This window comes from Lucilia sericata, unplaced genomic scaffold (assembly GCF_015586225.1).
Source record: "Lucilia sericata isolate MDLA Ls3-8-SP2 unplaced genomic scaffold, ASM1558622v1 Contig000085F_arrow, whole genome shotgun sequence".
NCBI lineage: Eukaryota > Metazoa > Arthropoda > Insecta > Diptera > Calliphoridae > Lucilia > Lucilia sericata.
In genome coordinates this window covers 121,046-144,019 of record NW_023994118.1, presented here as the reverse complement: position 1 = coordinate 144,019, position 22,974 = coordinate 121,046, and the positions used below count along the sequence as shown (strand labels likewise).

At 31.1% G+C, this 22,974-nt stretch overlaps 1 protein-coding gene across 1 annotated transcript; it reads right to left on the bottom strand.

The window, feature by feature from the left end:
• Positions 1-1,462: 1,462 nt before the first annotated feature.
• On the bottom strand, positions 1,463-22,106 carry LOC119599709 (splicing factor 3B subunit 4). Its single transcript, XM_037949605.1, has 3 exons — positions 21,830-22,106; positions 21,690-21,773; positions 1,463-2,412 (listed from the first exon to the last, which is right to left on the bottom strand). Exons 1-3 carry the CDS (start codon positions 21,861-21,863, stop codon positions 1,535-1,537), a joined length of 996 nt encoding a protein of 331 aa, XP_037805533.1. The 5' UTR covers positions 21,864-22,106; the 3' UTR covers positions 1,463-1,534.
• Positions 22,107-22,974: the final 868 nt, after the last annotated feature.

The window sequence follows — 22,974 nt, the reverse complement described above, 5'->3', positions numbered from 1 at the left end:
GAATTTCATTTTACTTTTTCATTAGAGTTGTCGTACGTAAAGTGTGATCGTCTGAAGGGGCATTAAGAAATTTTCCGAGGTTGTCTTGAGTACAACTGATGCTCTAAATAATTATTTGAGTTCAACCAACTTATGATTTAAAAGTATCAAAAATTAAAATTTTATAGAAAGTTCGGCGTTTGGTCAAAACTACGCCGAACCCTGAACCTTTGGCCAAACCTCACATTTTACCAAACTCCGTAACCGAACCCGAACGTTTAGCCGGACACTATTAAAATCTAACGACATGTATTTTATTGAACAATCATCTTTAAATAAAATTTTACCATTGAAATTTTTCTTTAATAAATTTTATTCATTTTGGAAAGGCAAACAAGTATTTTGACTCTCTGTATATACATAATACCATATGTAATAGATAATTACCCAATAAGCACTCAAAAATTATAAATTCAAGTGCTTGAAATTTAATTATAATTCAATTTTAATTCCAGTTTTATTTTCAAGTAAAAGTCAAATAATGTTTTCAAACCAAATTTTCTTGTCAAACTTGAAAATAAATTAAAAATATTAATAATAAAAATGTTCATATTTTTACTTCAATGCAACAAAATAGAACAGCAAATGTTGGTGTCAGAATTTATAAAAATCAATGAATCCAATTGCAATAAAAGGTATGTATGCAGATTAAACCAACCCAAAACGGGATTAATGTAGAAAATATTCTTTGATATAGGCACGAATGTATATAGAATAATGCAAATATTTCTGGTTGATGCGTTCTTTCAAGATCTTTGCTGATTTATTTGTAATGTTAAAGAAACAGAGTGATCCTGTAAATTATGTTTTATACAAGTTTTTGCCATGTAAAATTTATAAATATGTATGTAATTTTGTCCTCATTCATTTCTTATTTATTATTAATAAATGTCTTAATTATGTCTGTTAAATTTTAAGATATGTGGTAGTATGTTACACCTACAGCTAATACATATGTACATAAATATATATACATATATGTATATTATAGGTGCTTGAATGTAATTACTTTTTTGATAGGAATTACATTAAAATTCAAGGTTTGAATTAAACTGTATTTCAAAGATTGAATTTAAGCATTTTTTCTATTCGAGTTGTAATGTTATTCAAGCCTTGAATTAAACTGTAATAACATTATAATGTTCGACTTGAATTCAAGTTTCCTTTTCACTGGAGAATGCTATTGAATTAAAATGTAATGCAAGTGTATTTCAACACTTGAAATTTGAATGTTTGACTGGAATTAAATTTGATTTACACTTGAATTCCAGCAAAAATGCTTATTGGGTTATGAAAGTCGCAATTCTGTCGAATATCGACATACATGCATACATAATAGATACATACATACATACATACATACATACATACATACATACATACATTGTATATGTAATACCATTTTCAAAAAGCTACAAAAATATTCATAAAACATACATATTTTATTAACTATTTTCTTTTTATTTTAATATTAATTTTTTTTGTTGGTATGTTTTCAATATTGGTAGCCTACAGAAGTTTCACCATTAAAGGGTGTTGGGGGAAAGGGAGCAGTAGGGAACCCAGATGGTGGCCTCCAATTTGGTGGAGGAGGTGCAGGTGTTGCGGAGGGCCATGAATTTGGAGGTAGCATTCTAGGTGGTGGAGGTATTCCCACGGGGGGTGGTAACGACTGATTTCCTGCTAGTGGTGGTAATGGTGGAGGGGGTACGAATGCAGACTGTGGTGGTGGTACAGGAGGTGGTGGAGGCATCATCGACGCAGATCCAGGGTTTGGTGGAGGAGGAGGCGCTAATAATGGTGGTGGAATTAATTGACCACCCATTACTGGTATCATGCTAGGCACTGGAGCGTCAGCAAAAAGTTGATGTGGTCGATCAGCATGTGAAGATGGATTTTGCGCAGCCAATAATCGTTCTGCAGCCGAACCATGACGTTCCCCTTTAGAGTCTTTCTTAAATGCATATGAAACTGATATTGGTCTATTACAAAGATATTGACCATTCATTGCATCCATTGCAGCGTCAGACGCTTCAAAACTTGCAAAGTTTATAAAGGCAAACCCCTTAGAATTACCAGTCTCAGGGTCTCGCATAATTTTTGGTGTTTGTAATATAACTCCAAAAGCTGAAAATGTATCATACAAAAGTTTTTCGTCTACTTCAGGATCCAAATTTCCGATAAATATGTTCGCACCAACGTCTAAATTCTTTTGGTGCGCCGAAGCTTTATTAACTCGTATTGGCTTTCCGTATAGCTTTATCATATTCATAATTTTTATAGCGTAATCAGCATCATCTTCACTAAGAAATTCTACAAATCCATATCCTTGGTGCATTTGAGTAACACGATCCTTCGGCATATGAACATTTACTGAAAAATAAAGAATTTTAATTTAATAAACATATTATGAAATATAAAAGTTAAAGTTAATTGCAGTAGTGCAAAGTGAATTTAATTTCCATGACTAACAATAGTGCTAATACAAATTATTCTAAATGCCTTCTTAAATGCAATATACTCCGCTTTTGGCAAATTTCATTAAAACTTTGACAATTAGTTCAAATACACTGCCCAACTAATTTATTTACACAGTAAGCACATTAAACTTCACGATTGATTTAATAACATTATTGCATAGATTTAAAAAAAGAGACATTTCTACTCGATAGAGTGATAAATTCTTCGCAAAATTCACTTTGTTGCATTACAAAATGTTTATCATATTTGTTATTTAACAAAGGATATTAAAAAAAGTACCTAATTTTCCTGAACAAAATTATTTGCACACTTACCAACTACCTTAAAAATGTATGGTCCTAAATTTTTGGTGAAATCACCATTATTTCTACTTCCTAAAATGAACAGTTATGGTCAGTGATATGGTCAGTGCGCCTAAAATTTTCATAAAATTAATGACTTTTTTAAAGGTCTGAATACAAAGAGAATCCGCAGAACTAGATATGATAAATAGATATAAATCGGAAAGTCATACTGCATTCCAAATAAGCAGTCTATTTGAAAATCCAAAACATTTAATTAGTCCTAGATATTTTAGCAGCGAAATAGTCAAACAACTTTTTTGAAAAAAGTGAGGGTTGTTTCGCAAATGTCCATAATACAGATTGGTGAATAAATTTGTCATAAGTGAACCCATGAAAAATTGCAGCCAATTCACTCATGTAACTCTAATATACGAATTGTAATATTTAACTGTAATTTGGTATTCTCTTAGGATTTACAGGAAAAATTGCAGCCAATTCACTCATGTAACTCTAATATACGAATTGTAATATTTAACTGTAATTCGGTATTCTCTTAGGATTTACAGGAAACGTGAATTTTATAAAAATAAATATTAAAAATAACATTAATTTGATTAGGATTTTGTATTTAATATTTATTAAAATTAGTAATTCAAGTCCATTTTAAAATCTTACTTAATAAGACAAGGAAAAAACCAAGTTGATAGACTGCTTAACGGATTTTAAAATATAATGGGTATTTTTTCTGAATCAATTTTAATGCAATTCAAAATCAGTTATTAATGATTTATTTTGTTATCATACATAATTTTTATCAATATCATGCTAAAAAATAATTTAAATATTAATAATTAATTGGTAATACCTTTAATAATGCATTTTAAAATAAATATAATGCACCAATGAAAATTCGCTTGAATCATCGAATGCTCATTGGTTGTAAGCACTCATTTTAATGCCAATTACGAACCCATGCTCGCCATAGACACACTAATTTTAAAAGCATGCATGTTTCACCTAAACATGAACTAGTTCATTATCAGTAGAGATGGGGGTAGTGCACTAATTTTTAACTATCACTAATAAGTGGCAGTTCAAAATTATTCACTACTTTTATTTATATTTAGTGATGAATTGAAAAATATAAGCCTCATTCAATAATAGTGATAGTGATATTTAAAATTTTTAACTAAAAATATTTTAAAAATAGTTAAAATATTTGTTTTTACAGCCTAGTGAAATAATTTTTTCTACACTAAATTAATAGTTCAAAAAATATTCCTGCACTATTTTTTTAAACAGAGAAATGTTTCACTCATTTGAAATTTTAAGTTAATAGGACAGTCTAGAAATGGATTAAGTCAACTAAAAACTCATTGGACTAATATTATTAATGAGTAAAACGTTCATTATTTACAAAGTTTCCAAGCTATTGCCTAAAAAAAACCAGTAACCACATCATTTTGGCAACTGGCAACGCAGCTGAAGTGGCAATCGAGATACAAAATTGACCAATTAATTTATTTCTCCGAGTAGAGTTCACCATTCCGCTAAAGAAAATAATCGTTATACTTGAGCAGAAGAAGGCAAAAGTTTTGGAATTTAGGTGTTTCAAGCATTTCTTTTTTAAGTATTCGATGTTGTTGGGGTTACTGCATATGTAGGGTCCATCATATTGTCATCGCTAACAAAATCTGTATTTTCCATTTTAATAGATGTATCTTTTAAAAAATTTAATCATTTATTGTCTTACAAATTCTTTAATTTTTATAAAAAAAAATAGTGCAAAGAAAATTATTGAAGCATTTTGTTAGTGACTGTTAAAATTTTTAACTATTTGAGTGTAGTGCTTTTTTCTACACTATCACTCAATTGAGTTATAGTTAAAAAAATAAAATTATCACTAAAAAATATTAGTGCTATAAATATAAGCTTCACTACCACTAAGCTCCTGAAAATTAGTGAAAAATATATTTTTTGAAATAATATTTAGTGCTAGTTAAATATTGATTTAACTAATAATTTAGTGCACTACCCCCATCTCTGATTATCAGTTGAACAAATGCATTTACAGTTAATCTCAAAAATAAGTATACAGAAATACTGACAACTGGTTTTATTTCAAAAATCAAAAAATTAACACATTTATTTATTAAAAACAATTATGATAATTATTATTCACTACTTTTTTCCGGGTTATTTTGGTTACTTGATTTCTCATTTAAGTTGTAGTTAAATAGGTGCAAAATTTACGTCACAAAAGTAAGTATACAGATAATTTCAATATGTATTTTGGCTTAATGATATTAACAAAATTCATGAAAATTTTACCATTGCGGAACATTGCCGTTTTTAACATAGTATAGCGTTCATATTCGATATTTAACGGCGATTTCCTAAAATTTTTATCTTAAAATGCGATATTAATAATATTTGTACTAGTATCCATTAATTAAAACAAGTTTTTTGGTTCCAATCATCCATTACACACTCCTAAATACTACCAATAATCGTCAAATGGTGACCATGTCAATAACTTACACTACATATCGGTTCCGAAATTGATTATTGTCCAAAATAGTAAGATTTTTATATTAAATCAGGCTCAATTGGTGATATGAATACGAATTGAACTATTTTGAACACGGATACATCTTAATTTGTTGCTAGTACAAATAAAATGTCCGATCCATAAAACATGATTATTGTATCGAGTATATCAAGATATGATTGGTAGCATTATTGTATGCTTTGGAAATCGGAGTATTTGGAAAACCTGTTTAAATTAAAGGAAATGTATAGAATTATCCAAATTTTAAAGTTTATGTTGTAAGTCTTAAGAAATCGAAGTTAAATTTCGATTTTTTAAGAACGTACTGCGTTCAAAATGGCCAAATCCATGCATATAACATTAATTTCGAAATAACAACTCTTTTCAAAAGTTAAAAATTCTGTTTCCAATGCATCATATGGAGGGTTCAATGACCACCAGATCCAAAATCCGGGGTCTAAAGTGGAAAAAAAAATCGTAGAAATGAGAAAAAACTGTTCTACTAATTAATTCCGGAGCCAATCCGCCCAAATTTCAAGATTCGGAACTAAAAATAGATTTTTTCCAAGTTATTGTGTAAAAAATATTTTATTAAAAAGTAATTATATTAATACAAGTAAAATTTTCATAAATTTTGTTAATATCATTAAACCAAATATATACTGAAATGATCTGTATACTTACTTTTGTGACGTAAATTTTGCACCTTTTTAACTTCAGCTTAAATGAGAACTCGAAGAACCAAATTATGAAGAAAAAAGTAGTGAATAATAATTATCATAATTGTTTTTAATAAATAAATGTGTTACTTTTTTGTTTTTTGAAAAAATAATATCTTTTTTTAAATAAAACCAATCGTCAGTATTTCTGTATACTTATTTTTGTGATTAACTGTACATACTACTTTTTTTACACGTCTTTTTTTGCTCGGACCTGTTTCCCCTAAATCGAACCAATTCATCATCACTGTAACTTTTTGCTGGGGAGTAGGGATGCCAAACGGGAAATCTTAATACCAGGGATTTTCGGGATTTTAAAATACCGAAAACCGGGATTTTTAAAAATCCCGGGGAATTTTAGGATTTTAAAATCCCGAAGCTTAAGTTTTTTCTACTAAATTTATACATTATAATATATAAAATAAGAGTATTTTAATATTTGTTGATTACAAAATATGCAGAAACATAAAGTTTTAAATATTTCGGCATCCCTTTAAATGGAATGGAACTAAAATTTCCTTTAGACTTAATGATCAGCAATAAAAGGGGCAATAAATAGGAAATTGCTATAAATAATGTTGAATTGCTAAGATGCTGTAGCCTCGTATGTATCCTCATAAAATATCCTACCAGGATTCAACAAATTTGGACACCATGCAAGACTCAGGATCTTCAATATAATAACTTCTGTAGAATTTGTTAAAATTAAGTAGAAGTTATATGTTCTAGAAACAGCATGTCTCCAGATCTTAGGGTTGACTTATTTCTCTGATCTGTCAAATGGCAAAACAAAGAACCTCCAGGACACAAGTATAGTTGTACACTTGGTAGTACGCAGCCTGTGAAACCTATCCTACTATAAAAACAAGTAAGAAATTATAGTCGGGCGTGGCCGACCATTTGATACCATACACCAGAATGTGATTTATCATTCATAATAAACAAGGCAAGGATTTTAATGCACTAAAAATGAAGAATATGCGCTTTATAACATGCACTATAAAATGGGAAAATATGCACTAAAAATGTGGAAAATTGTTGAAATTACGCAGTATTTGCAGAGATAATATTCAAAAATAAAAACGCGCGTCCTTTCACATAAGATTAATTTTATTAATAGATACATAAAATATAAATGTCAAATATTTACAGAGTTGTTATATAATGAATAATAATAAAAGTTGCCAGATAGTTTAGAAATTCATTTTCATATTCCAACATCCTCACTAAAATGAAATCCTAAACCATTCATAACTGATTTACAAATTTCAAAAATTTCATCTTCACTAGGGGTTTGGTTAGTAAATCTGCAATCATGTCATCTGAGGCTATCTTCTCCAAAACTACCTTTCCATTAAACAAGCAGTCTCTAATAAAGTGATGACGAACATCTATGTGCTTCGTTCTGGGATGATAGGATTCATTCATGGCTAACTGTGTTGCAGCATGGTTGTCGCAAAATATCTTAATGGGCTCAGTCTGTTCTCCAAATAGTTCCTCTTCAAAACCTTGAAACGACTCAAAAAATTGACTGCATAACATATATCGGGTCTTGTTAATTGTGCTGCGAATAACAAACTTCCAATAAGCTCCTGGTACGGGTATTTCTGCATTTCCAATTTCTCCTCTTCGCTTTTAGGACATTGCTCTTTACTTAACTTCACGTTCACATCCATTGGGGTAGATACCGGATTACTTGTTGTCATTAAGAAACGCTGTAGAACTTTCTGAATATACGCTGACTGATCTATTGTCAAGCAACCATTTGTCCTCTCAATGCGTAGTCCTAGAAATGATTTAGCACTTCCTAAATCTCGGAGTTTAAATACATTCTTCAATTTTCCAATTAATAGATTCTTCTGCTGTTCGTTGTTCCAAAAAATTATTATATCATCCACATAAATGGCCAATATGAATATGCTATCGTCTTCAATTCTGAAATAAATACACTGATCACTTTTCAACTGCGTCAGACCAAGATTTCTTAGTGTGTCACTCAATTTCAAATTCCACATTCTGGACGATTGCTTTAAACCATATATTGGTCTATTCAACTTTAACGTTTTACCATCAGGGATTTCAAAACCTTCAGGTGCCTCTATAAAAATCTCTTCCTCCAAATCACCCTGTAGGAAGGCAGTGCATACATCCAAATTATTTATTTCCAAATTGAATTCAACAGCTAACGAAAATAAATATCTCAATGAGGAATACCCTATAACCGGCGAATAAGTCTCGTTGTAATATATATTGGAACGTTGAGCACAGCCTCTTGCCACCAGTCGAGCCTTGTAGCGATCGACATTACCATGTTCATCATGCTTTAATTTAAATATCCATTTCGTAGAAAGTTTTCTTTCATTGCCGTTGCAATCTACAATGCTCCATGTGTTATTTTCGATTAATGAATTAATTTCATCAGTGATCGCAGCTTTCCAAAATTCTCTTTCTTTGCAGTTGACAGCTTCGACAAAATTTTGTGGCTCCACTATTGCACCTATAGCTGCATATGTTACAAAATCGTTCATATTGGTTGGTCGGGATATTCTAGATGAACGCCGGAGAGTTTGAACCTCGTTTACCTCCTCACTTTCTTCCGTAACTTCGCTAGATGTAAAACCAAGTAGTTCATCCTCATCATCATATTCCGAGTTGTCTTGTGGTTCCTCAATAACAGAATCATCATTGGAATGATTGGAATTTTCCTCAAGTATCATCCTCACTAAATTACCATCATTCAATGATTGAGATCTCTCAATTAACCGACCATTATCAATAACTGGGGCTTGGTTCTTCGCAAAATACATCTCATTTTCCATGAATACTGCATTTCTACTTACATGCATTTTCCTTGATATTGGATTGTACAGCCTATATGCCTTCGAAAATTCACAGTATCCAAGCATTATACACTTCACCGATCTAGGATCCCATTTCTTTCGCAACTGTTTTGGTGTCATCATCATTGCCACGCATCCAAAGACCTTTAAGTATGATAAGTTCTGTTTACGGCCACTCCATACCTCCTCAGGCGATTTTTCATTCAACATTTTGTGAGGTGTTCTATTTAATAAATAAGCTGCCGTACTTATCGTCTCAGCCCAATAACACTTTCTCAAACCAGCGTCATACAACATGGTCCGCGCTTTTTCAACTATGGTTCTGTTCATTCGTTCAGCTTTTCCATTCTGCTGCGGGGTATATGGTGCTGACGTTTGATGAACTATACCGCTATTTTCACAAATTTGCCTGATGTCTTTGTTGCAGAACTCTAAACCATTATCTGAACGGAATATTTTAATCTTCCTATTCGTTTGATTCTCCACCATCTCCTTAAATATTTTAAATTTTGCCGGAACCTCGGATTTGTGCCTCAATATGTAAATAAATACCTTGTGGGAATAATCATCCAGAAATAAAAGAAAATACAGGCCTCCACCCATTGATGGCTCCTCCATGGGACCGCATACATCTCCATGTACCAATTCAAGAACATCGTTCGTTTTACTAGTCGATGATTTGAAACGTAAGTTTGTTTGTTTGCCCTGTAGACAGGAGATACATTTCTCATTTTTCGATTCGCCCTGCTCGCAAAAATTATCCTCTAAGCATTTATTCATATAACCAGGATGGCCCAATCTTTTATGCAAAAGCTCCTTCGTAACACCAGCAAAATTTTCACGCGCTGTGTAAAGATCCAATTGATAAACATCTCTGTAAAGAGTACCAGTGGCTATAATTCTTTCACCACACCTAATGAAACAGCTTTCACTTGTAAACTCTATTTCATAACCTTTTTTAACCAATTGACTCACAGATATCAAATTCGTACAAATATGTGGCACGTAAATAACATTCTCAATTGTCGCATCAATCATTTTGTTGTCCACATTTAATTTTACAACAACATCACCTTTACCCAATGCCTTTAAACTACAATTGTTTGCAACTACTACACTTTCATCCATAGAAAATTCCATAAAGTTTTTAAAACAATTTCTATTATTCGTCATATGGGTCGTAGCGCCTGAATCAATCAACCAAGACTCCCCATTGTAAACATACTGCGAGTTGAACGCCGCTGTCAACGTTGTAGCATTCGAGTTTCCAGCCTGGTTGAATTTTTTAGACTTGCAATTTTTCGCCATGTGGCCTTCTTTCTTACACTTAAAACAAACAATGTTCTTCTTCTTGTTCGCATCCTTAGTTTTTGTAAACTTTTGTCTGCTGTACAATGCTGCATCGGATGACGTCATTGCACCTGCCGAGTTGTTGTAGTTGTCAAAATCTTGCAATAGTTTTGTCTTTATTGAATCCGTTGTTATTTCAATATTGCTGCTCTCTATTGCCATAATCATTGGTGTAAAATGATCCGGTAAACCACTCAGTAACAAACTGCCTACCCATTCATCGCTCACAACCATTCCTATTTCGTTTAGTTTCTGCGCTGTAGCTATTATTGTATCGACATATTCGCTGATATTCTCACAATTCACCAAATGTGTAGTCGTTAACTTTCTCAACAAACCGCAGCGTCTTGTCAGACCGGAGTCATCATATGTTGATTTCAACTTATCCCACATCTCTTTAGCTGTTGCTATTCCCTGGATGTGTATATACAAATTCGGTGAAATATACAGCACAAGTCTAGACAGCGCTTTCTCCTGAACATCGGTTTTTGTTTCAGTACCCAGAATTGCCTGCCAGTAGCCTTGAAGCTTTAGTGCATGCTCAGCAGCAAATCTCCATCTATGATAGTTATCTCTGCCCGTTAACTTTTCTATTTCAATAACTCGCTCCATTTTGCGCACCTGGGCCCATAACCTGTTGAAATTACGCAGTATTTGCAGAGATAATATTCAAAAATAAAAACGCGCGTCCTTTCACATAAGATTAATTTTATTAATAGATACATAAAATATAAATGTCAAATATTTACAGAGTTGTTATATAATGAATAATAATAAAAGTTGCCAGATAGTTTAGAAATTCATTTTCATATTCCAACAAAAATATGCACCAAAAAAAATATTTCCCTGTGAAATTTATTTATTAATTATTAGAATTTAGTTTTTGACAACAAATATATAGGTTCTTGATGACAGAGGTACCACTTTATGTACTTAATACCAATTTAACAGAATCTCGATCTCGTGTCAAGTGACCCAACTTAAAAAATCGATTTGGAGGAATTTTGCACCAGTATTATTGAATAGTAGGCCAGACACATAGGTCAAGAACTTTATCGGTCAAGTACTGCCGGAGTTAGAAGGAATCAAAGTTGGACATTTTGGTCATACAGGGTTTTTTTTCAAATGAGTGTAACTTTTCGTCTATTGGTCCTAGAAAAAATTGTCCAAAGGAGTTTAGATAGATATTTCATTACTGTTTACAAATTTTTTTATAATCTTTTTTTTTTGAATTTTTAAAATATGTAATACAAAAAAACACAGTTTGTGTTAGAAAAATTAAAAAATATGCTAAATATGCTATAAAAATTTTAGAAATATATAAAATATATTTTAAAGCAAAATATGCAACTTATGCATTTTAAAGCAAACTTATGCATTTATAACAAAATATGCAACAAAAATTGATGCCATTTTGATGCAAATTCTTTGATTCGAAAAGAAAACTACTTAAAAGTTATTTTGAGTTACTGACTACAAACATGCATTTGCATACAAATCCTTGCCCTGATAATAAATCATTTATGTTGATTTGTCCTTGCCTCTGTTATATTTAAGCAATTGATTGATGAAAAACTAATTTTCTGACTCTGGGGAAAATATGGACCGATCCACGTTTACGTAAAATGTTTTTATGGTGAATTTCATCGCGATTAGCCTTTTTTAATTATATTATGAACATTTAAGTAATTTTCTGATATGGAGCTTTGTACCTATAGGTGCTGGGGTCACGAAATTCGGCCGGGTCACCAAGGTTTATATAAAACTTAGTTGTCCAGATAGGAGTATATTACACATAACTAAGCGCTATAAAGCTAAAATCGGATACGAATAACATGATTTGAAACTTATACCCACTTATTCATAAACATTTTCAGGAACCGAAAATAATTGTTAGTTTTTTCTTTCGAAAGAAAAGGTTACACAAAAAATCCCCTTAAATTATTTAGGGACTTTTTAACCATTATTATAAGATTTATATTATTTAGGTCTCCGTAACCAATTAACATGAGAAATATTTTTTTTTTTTGGTTACGAATAACTGTTATTTAGCAACCAATATTTTTTTGGTTATAGATAACCAAGATTTATTTCATTTATTTTTTGGTCCATATAAATATTAACGGAATTAAAATGCAATTTAATTTAAATTATATTTTATTTCTAAAATGAATAGACATTTGTTGCAAAACTGGCTCTTTTATTTACTAGACATCTGCACGAGTGCGTTAAAAAATAACTTACAAGTCACTCGTTTATTTTATGAATACTGTCTGTCGTGCTGCCGAAGTTAAAAAAGCAGTTGATCTACACACAACAATAAAAGTGTAAAAGCAAACAAATACAAAAGAAACAGAGACAATAGAGTTAGAGTGAAAAACCAATCAGAATAATGTATGATCTGTTTCGAAATATTTCGAGACAACTTATGAGTGATTTTATAGAATTTGTGTTAATTTAAACAAAACGCATTGTTACAAGAATAAAATACAATTAGTAGAATTTAGATTTTACTTTTAATCGACAAAATGCAAATAATCAATGGCTATAAAATATTTTTTAAATTTTTTCACTCATATGTATTCCATAATTTGTAATAAATTGTAATTTCTGAAACAAAGCGACATCAACATGCTTTGAAGCAACTAAATAAAATGTTTGTATTTTTTATGCCCTTGTTAAGAGGTTCGTTTACGATCGTGTTCTGTACATGTAAATTGGGCATTCAAAACAATACTAGCGCCGTACTATGGTTACAAAGATTTCGAGATGTTTTTGCTATCATTAAGATGTTTTTGCCTAACTATATCAAACACTAGACAATTCTTAACGCGCGAGACGAGTAATATTCCGTTTCTAAATGAAGCAAGTTGTGTGTGATTATAACTCATTTGTTCGAACCTACACATCCTGCACATGCTTGTTTAATATTTTGACAGTAGTGTACGTGTATTTTGATACTATGCAGTACTGTGAATTTAAGAACAAGTGTACCCATGCAGATGTTTATTATTTACTTGCCAAAGATTTTTGAAAAATAATTGATATTCGTAACCAAAAAAATATATTTCTCTCTGGTATTGGTTACAATGACCAAAATCAAATATATCTTATAATAATGGTTAATTACAACACTTATTTCAAATCCATCACTATTAACTGTTAAATTAGACCTTTTCGCAATTCTTCTTATAACCGTTACGTTCCTGAACATTTTATTTTATAAAAGGTTTATAAAAACAAAATTTCCATACAAAATTTGATTTATCAACCGTTTATAAAAAAATGTTTATGAATAAGGCCTATAAGATACAAGAAGCTTTTGCTCAAAAGTTGGCTGTATTGTACTATTCAGTACCTTGCACAGTGTCGGATTTTGCAAACTTAGGGGGACTAAACTCAAAATTTTTTGATTATTTTTTGCCTTTGTTTGAATTCAATATGGGAGACAATTGTTCAAATAGTAAACAAATGTATTTAAAAGTAAAGAAACGTCACCCAAAACAAAATAACGGCACTCCGGTACTCGTGTTTATTACGGAAAATTAAAATCAATTTTTACCTGCTCCATGTTCCCTAACTTTGAACTATTATAATTTTTTGTTTTTGAAGATTTTTTAATTTTCCTTTTTGTATTTTTTAAGCTTTTATTGTATTTAATAATAGCAATAAAGTACAATTGAGAATAAGGTCTCCACGTCTTTTAAAGTAAACTGTAAATTGTAAGTATATTTAAAAAGTGATATATTTGTTTATGGACTCAAAAACATAGAATACCACTTGATTCTGGGTTGTACCCATATGATAAAATGATATATAATCTATTGGGATTATAAGATATTTTTTGCACCTTTTTGTATACCCCATACACATTTTTTGAAAAGTTCAATATGAACTTGCAAAAGTTGCATTAGTACATTTTTGATGTTTGGCGTTCAGCTGATGCTTCCTAGTGTAGATCTATCTAAATTTTAATATTGGTGTGGTTGTTGTTGTTGTAATAGCTAAAACTATACAATAATCTAGTAGGGGGTTCTACATCAATGTCCAGGCCTAAAAATTGGAATTGGATGCGTCCATAAATCCATTGGACGGAAGTAGGATTGGCTGGGAAGTTGAATATGTGGTGGGTGTCATGGGGACATTCGTTGGGGACGGCACGGCAGTAGGCATTGAGCCTGTTTCTCCATCCCGATCGTAGTTGTGCCAGAACTACTCTTGTTTTCCGCGGCAGGTTTTCTTCCGTGTCTGCTATGGGCGGTGGGCGACCTCCAAGTACGACATTCATGCGGTATCCTGCCACCGCGGAATTTAGGGCGTCTCTATGAATGTCGTTCAAAGCTGCCGTATACGAGGACTGATCCAATGGATCCTGCACATATTTGCATATGTTTTGTTAAAGTTGGGATGACTCCTCCTATGACATCCCAGGAGGAACTGTTTAGTCAACATGACATTGTATTCCTTGACTGGGAGGACCTTCGTTTCCTCGTGCAGGTGATGTTCCGAGGTGTGGTTGTAATATGTACTGGCGTAATAGGAACATGAACAAAAGGTGCAAAAAGTACCAAAAATACAAATATTTTCCCGTTTTTACCCGTGTGTTTTAATTATTTTAAAGATTAATATTTAATTGATATTATTTTAAGTCATTTTTCACTCATATTTAAAATATCTTTTTTACAAATGAATGTTTGCCCGTTTTTACACCCTGAAAGGTAGGCAGTCACAAAAGTACTTTACTAATACATATATTTAAAAGTTTTGAGAGGTAAAACATATATATTTTCACGTTAGAACAAAAAATTAACATTATATAAAAAAGTATCTACTCATTTTACCCGTATTCCCCGTTTTTGTGCCTTTCTGGTCCAAGATGAAAAGTTTGACGTTTTCATAGCACTATGTTTACTAATTTCAGAATTCAGAGTTTAGTCATCCTGACACTGTGCCTTGGAGGGAAATTTCTTCAAATCTTTTTTCAAATCTTATATAAATTTCGGTAAAGATACATCTATTAAAATGGAAAATATAAATTTTGATAGAAATGACAATATGTTATCTCAACAACACCTCATGCTTTAAAAAGAAATGGTTAAACCACCTGAATTCCAAAACTTGTTCAAAGGATTTCCCCTATTTTTAGCCTCAACAAATATCTACAAATAAAGCAAATGTTTTTAAAATTTAATGGGTCGATTATGTATCTTGGTTTCCACTTCAGCTGCGTTGCAAGTTGCCAAAATGATGTGGTTACTGGACTTTTTTATACCCTTCACCTTCGTGAGAAGGGTATATGTATGTATATAAGTTTGTCATTCCGTTTGTAATTTCTATAATATAATTTTCCGACCCTATAAAGTATATATATATTCTGGATCCTTATAGATAGCGGAGTCGATTAAGCCATGTCCGTCTGTCTGTCTGTCTGTTGAAATCAGTTTTTAGAGGACCCCAGATATCGGCGAGATCCGAATCTTCAATAATTCTGTTAGACATGCTTTCGAGAAGATCGCTATTTAAAATCAGCAAAATCGGTCCATAAATGACGGAGATATAAGCAAAAATCCGAGACAACCTCTGAAAATTTCATAAAAAAGACAATATTTTTCATGCTTTGATTAATAAGCAACAACAACAACACTGCTTATTCATTGAGTATTTCGTTTCACATGTTTGGATGGCTGTGTGTTTCATTGGCATGTGTATATTGTTTTTGTTTCTTGGTGTATTCAGTTTCGTATGTTTGGATGTCTGTTGGTTTGATTGCGTTGTGTATTTTGTTTTTGTTTTTTTTTCGAGTGTTTCGTTTCGTATGTTTGGATGGCCGTGTGTTTAATTGCCTTGTGTATATTGTTTTTGTTTCTTGTTGTATTCAGTTTTGTATGTTTGGATGGCTGTGTGTTTCATTGCCTTGTGTATATTGTTTTTGTTTCTTGGTGTATTCAGTTTTGTATGTTTGGATGGCTGTGTGTTTCATTGCCTTGTGTATATTGTTTTTGTTTGTTGGTGTACAGTTTCTTATGTTTGATGTCTGTTGGTTTCATTGCGTTGTGTATTTTGTTTTTGTTTTTTGTGTATTTCGTTTCGTATGTTTGGATGTCTGTTGGTTTTACTGTCTTGTGTATTTTGTTTTTTGAGTGTTTATTTCGTTTAGCGTTGTTGTTGTTCATTTTGTTTTGCTATTGATATAATGATATAATCGGGAAAATTAAATAGGTACATAAATTTAAATTTTATAAAATATATATTTTTTAAATACACTATGGTGAAGGGTATATAAGATTCGGCACAGCCGAATATAGCACTCTTACTTGTTAAGCAATAGCTTGGAAACTTTGTATAGATTAATGTTTTATTCAATAATAATATTCGTCCAATGAGTTTTGGGATACTGTTAACCATTTCTAGACTGATCTATTAACATAAACTATCAAAGGTGTGAAACATTTCTCCGTTGAAAAAAAAATACTGCAGGAATATTTTTTGAACTAATAACACTAGTTTACAACGATTTTGCTCATGATAATAACCCTATATACATACATGGATGTCTTTATTTTAGCCGTCTAAATCCAGAAAAAATATTTAAAAAAATCTATAACGTAAAATTTTTGAATTATTCCCAAAAATATCCCAAAACAGGTGTAAGCACCCCAAAAATCAATTCTCATTTTCAAATATTTTTCCATTACTACTTAACAAAAATCACTTTATCTCATAATTTCGACGTATAGGAAAAAAAATTGTTAATTAACCACTGGACAAAGCCCTTTCCATAAATACATGATTTGTTCCATGAGCAAACAAAAAATATTGATTTGAAAACTTGTGTTATTTAGGGTAAAATCGATTTTATTCGATTTATGATTTACATTTTGTTGATAACGTAAGCAAATACTATTTTTTAAGGCGACCAGATTTTGGAAACGAAAGTATATGACGTGAAGAAAGGAGTAAAACAATTTTTTGAATTAAATTTTTTTACATATTTTACACAAAATTACGTATTTAATTCCCATGTGAAAACTTCTGAACATTTTCGAGTAAGTAATTTTGTTGACAACCAATTCCAGTTCTCTATGTATTTGAAAATAATCACAATATTCGTTTAATTAAAGACTTTTACGTTAAAAGATATATATTTTTTTTAAATCTTGTACATATAATATTTAAATTATTAAAAGTATCCGAATAACGAATATTTTGTAAAAAAAATAAATTATCTTTACTTATTTTTATTGCAATTTTTGATAAATTCTTTAATTATATTATCTAATATAATATTATATTTAACATACATACATACGTATACACTATTGGATTGGATCTTTATTTAACATGAAATGGTGGCTTACTTCCAATACGTACGAATACAAAGTTTAAACACAACTTCACTGCGGTATTTAAATCTTGTACACATGTAAATAAAGTTTAAAAACATGGCAACCATGCTTTGTTTATTTTCACGTTCTAAAATATAGAAGATGCAAAGTATTGTTTTTAGTAATTCAGCTGTTTGTTTAGTTTTAGCAAATAATTTCAACAAGCATCAACTTTAAAACTGATGCGCTGATTGTCATTTCGATGCGTTTATAATCCTTGTCGATGTATCGAAATTACTCGAAAAAATAATAGCAACTAGAATTACATGGTTTATTCTAAAAAATAAACTTCTTAGCATTAATCAAGTTGCATTTAGGCCAAATAAAGGAACCATCGATGCTTTAACTTATATAGACCATTTAACTGCTTCTGCGCTTTCATATCACAGTCACATATCCATCATATCAGTTGATTTTGAAAAAGCTTTTGATCGCATTGGAATTCATACAATCATTTCACAGCTCAAGGAATGGAAATTTGGTAACAAAATCATCAATTTTATTTACATTTTTCTATCTAATAGAAAGATAAAAGTTAAAGTAAACAATTACTTTTCATCTATAGAAAACCTATATAATGGTATTCCTCAAGGATCCGCACTATCTGTGATACTCTTTCAAATCGCCACTAACAAACTGAACAAAATTATAACCAATAATTAATTTTTCAAACATATAATATATGCGGATGATTTATATATAATATATAAGCACAAGCTAAACTCGAATATTCAACAGGAAATAAACTCTTTATTTATTCCTATAACTGAATGGTGCAACATTACTGGTGCTAAAATCTCATTCGAGAAGACTAAATATTTACACGTATGCAAAAAAGATCATGTAATTCTACCAACGTTGTCATCCAAGGGAATCAAATTAATAAGACAAAATCATTGAAAATTCCTGGCTTAATTTTCAATAGCAATTTCACCTGGTCTTCTCATTTAGATCATATTAAAAAAACGTTATCAAAACGAATTAACATATTAAAATGCATAGCTGGTAAAATTGGCAACGCTCATCCCAATACATTAATAAATATTGTTCGCAGTGTAATCCTGTCAACTATAGAATATGGTCTAAAAATCTACGGTAAAGCTAAAAACACATAATTAAGAAAAATCGCTCCAATTTATCACCAATCCATAAGAATTGCCCTTGGCGCTATAAAAACTACTCCTATTAAGAATTTATTTGCTGAAGCCGGTTTACACACAATTGTCCAAAGATATACAACGCTCACAACAAATTTAATAATTAAAATTATATTTCCATCAGAACAAAACCTTATTTGTCGATTATCAAATCTGCTATCGAAACTCCCAATGCGCTTTCCTTCAACGATCTACAACTCACTTAAATTCGCTTCCGATATTGGTTTGAACTTAAAACAGAAAAAAGCTTATTCTCCCACTGAACCACCATGGAAATTGAAAAAGGATAGTTTTATTACAGATCTTATGACCCTACCTTTTAATGAAATTTCACTTTTTAATGAAATTTCTACAACATACGAAAACAAAAATTGGAACCTTTTGTATACAGATAACAGACTATTCTAAAACATTTGCAGTAATAGATAAAACATTAAAGGTCGAATTCCTTGCTAGTTTAAGCCTTGAATGCTCAATTTTTACTGTAGAATCAACTGCTATTTATTATACCCTCAATAAATATAAAAATCTCCGAGGCAAATACATTATTTGTTCAGATCTCTCTACGATCTCTGTTTAATGAACTTGGACGATCATCGTCTATTGTGATAAAGTGCGATAATAAAAGCGCTATAAATTTGTCGCATAACAGTATTTATCATGCTCGCTCTAAGCACATTGACATACGACATCATTTTATAAGAGATCTCGTAAATAACAAAAAGGTCGTTATTGAATATCTGAATACCGAGAATATGGTGGATATGGCTGATGTTTTAACGAAATCCCTAACAATTTAAAGCATTTACATTGTTGTGATATTATGAATCTTGGCGTTCATCCTAGTGGGGGTGTTGGAAAATGAGAATGAACTTCCTTTATAATATACTTGTTTTGTTTACTTTGAATTTAATCAATTTAGTTTGTAAATTTTAATTAGAAAATTTATTGATAGAAAAATAAATTTTTCATTCCTTGTTTTTCCGTAAATCAAATATCACCTATTAACAGTTAGTACCTACATATGTAAAAAACAATTTTTTGTATTCATAATTCATTATGATTACAATTTGATACAACAAATAAAATAAATAAATAAATCCTTGTCGATGACGTTTTGAAACAGTATGCAATGTCAATGTTTTGTACTGCGGCGTTATGAAACACTATACTTTGTTCTTATAAAAAGCAACTGACGTTTTGGAAGTCAGCCGGTATTTATACCCTACACCACTTTAGTGGGGAGGGTATATTGGGTTTGTGCTGATGTTTGCAACATACAAAAATATTCGTCCTATACCCACCTTAAAGTATACCAATCTTAGAATCGTTTTCTGAGTCGATTTAGCTATGTCCGTCCGTCTGCCCGGACTTCTTGTGCGCACAATACAGGTCGCAATTTTAAAGACAATTGGATGACATTTGGCACACACGCTTTTTTTGAGTAGGACGAAGCCTATTGAAAATTAATAAAATCGGTCCATTATTTCACCTAGCCCCCATACAACAGAACACCCGAAAAGGGCTTCTGAGCTCATAATTATGTTAAATATACCTGTATATCGATAAAAAGCGGCATAACTAAGTTTTATGCAAGCTTTGATGACCTTGCCAAATTTCATAAAGATCGGGCCTCCCATACAAAGTCCCCTTCAGAAAATTACTTGAATATCCAAAGTTAACTTATAAACACAAGTATTCCGATGAAATTCAGCACAATAAAATATTATATAAATATATTCACAAAACTTTATCGGGCTTGGTCCATATTTGCCTCTAGCCCCCATATAAAGTCTCTTTCAGAAAATTGGTTTTTCATCCGTAAATAGCTTAAATGTATCGAAACAATGAATTATTATGAAAAATAAATCACATTTAATATTCATAACTAGTGTAGGGTGTCATATGGTCTGTCACGACTATACTTTCTTACTTGTTTTATAATGTTATTTACAAACATTTTTAAAGAGTTCAGGCAAAATAATAACCTTTCCAAATTGCCTAAAAATAGAACTGGCCAATTGAAATATTGTCAAATATTAATTTATTAATCCAATGTTGCCTATATTACAGACTTATTCCCAAAATATAATCTTTCAAAATTATTCTGAGATTTTATTTAAAAGTTTGTAAACGATAAAATTATAAATTTTAGATTTTATTTTAAAAGAAATGCAATAAAAATCTTTTATTTGTCAATGGTTTAATGAAGGTATTTTCAGCTATTTGACTTTTATGAATTAATAAAATTTATTTTAATTCATAATTCATATGGTTGTATCATGGTTTTAATTTACAAAAATAAATATTGATCAAGGTTTAAAAATTAAAATGACATATTATGGAAATAGATGACAGAAAGAGGACATAAATTTCAAAGATGACAGCCAGTCAAAATAGATGATTGTCCTCTAAAAAGAGGACGTATAGTCAGCTTAATTTTTGCAACGTTAGAATCTTATTAAGTTCCGCTTTAATTACAACTTTGTTGGAAGATTTTAACGAGCCACCAATTTACGTTTTGTAAATTAACTAAACTTTTTTCTGATCGTTAACATAAACACTACATGCTCTTGGCATTATTACTTCTACGAGGTAAAAGATAAATAAATACAAGAGCAATACGTCTTATTAAATTTTGAAAATATATTTTGTTTTATTTTCATATAATATTGGAAAATTGTGGTGGAGCTGAACAGTAATTAATGAAATTAACAAAACTAAATCATTGCATACGTAACCACTTTGGATAATTCTTAGAGAATATTGGACACAATTTCTATTTCGTTTCAACGGCTACGGCTCTCTTCATTTCCAACGAACTTAGATACCTACTTCATAAATTTGAAGGCACTATAATACTAAAAACAAAAAGACGCTTACCTACAGGACCGGCTTGTACAAACAACTCCCATAATAATGTTTCAGACACCTTGTCATCTAGACCACCAACATAAATTGTAGCATCTTAAAAAAAAGCATTTAATATTTAAAAAAATTTCAAAAGTTAAGACAAAATTTACCTTGGTTTCGTTCTGCAATTGGTCCAGCAGCCATACTAAATGTGTTTAACTTTCAAAGATCTACGTCGACACAATTTATATCAGCGGCTCAAAAAAAAGACTTTAGTATGCAAAAGAAAAATTGCTCAAATTGAAAGCATACAATTATAATTTGTTCAATTTAAAAAATAAACGAAATCGGTAAAATTATAATAAAATAATATTATTTTCAATCCTTAATGATGAACACTTCGTTGACGATAAATTTTAAAATTGAACGGCGTCCACGCTAAGGGGACAATCATTCGACTAAGGCGAATTCACATAAGGTGGTGTATTCAATCAGCTGCTTATTATACCCACCACCACCATAAGTGTTGATAAAGGGTATATGTAACTTTGTCATTCCGTGTGTAACACCAAGAAATATTCATCTGAGACCCAACAAAGTATATATATTCTGGGTCCTTATCAAATTCTAAGTCGATTTAACTATGTCTGTCTGTCCGTATGTCTGTGTAAAACAAGCTCACGATAAAACAAAGCAATAGAATTTAACCAAATTCACCATAAATGTTTTTCATTTTCCACATAACTCATTACTAAATAAAGATATCCATATAAAATTTGGTATAAATATTGCTCATATGCACAGAAATATTACTTTGAAAGTTTTTTTGGTCATAGCTCCCATACTAGGACCCCTCCCGAAAATCACTCATTACTAAATGAAGATATCCATATAACATTTGGTACAAGTATTGCTCACATATACAGAAATATTACTGTGAATTTTTTTTCCGATCGGTCCATAATTGGTCATAGCTGTCATACAAGGTCCCTTCCCGAAAATCACTTAAAACCACATAACTCATTAGTAAATGAAGGTAGGTTGATAGGAGGATGTATACTACATCAAATCCGAAGAAATACACTTGGGCCACTATCGGGCCTGTTGTGTGCTCCTTATCATAAAAAAAGGGAACTGAATGAATTATTTTTCAGTGTTCATAAACTCAGTTTCCTGAACGTAATTCCTAAGAATCTTCCAATCAGTGTTAGTCAGGAATACTATTTCCGGAATAACATCACTTCCAAGATACTTGGATCTAACTTCGACGAATGCCTGGCAGTAGCAAAGAAAGTGCTCCAGAGTTTCACTGTCC

Excerpts from the sequence above, each read along its gene's own strand:
- LOC119599709 (XM_037949605.1), bottom strand. The coding sequence starts at position 21,863 with ATGGCTGCTGGACCAATTGCAGAACGAAACCAAG. Across the intron at positions 21,774-21,829 it reads AATTGCAGAACGAAACCAAG|ATGCTACAATTTATGTTGGT; the intron begins GTAAATTTTGTC and ends CTTTTTTTTAAG. Across the intron at positions 2,413-21,689 it reads TGTACAAGCCGGTCCTGTAG|TAAATGTTCATATGCCGAAG; the intron begins GTAAGCGTCTTT and ends TTTATTTTTCAG.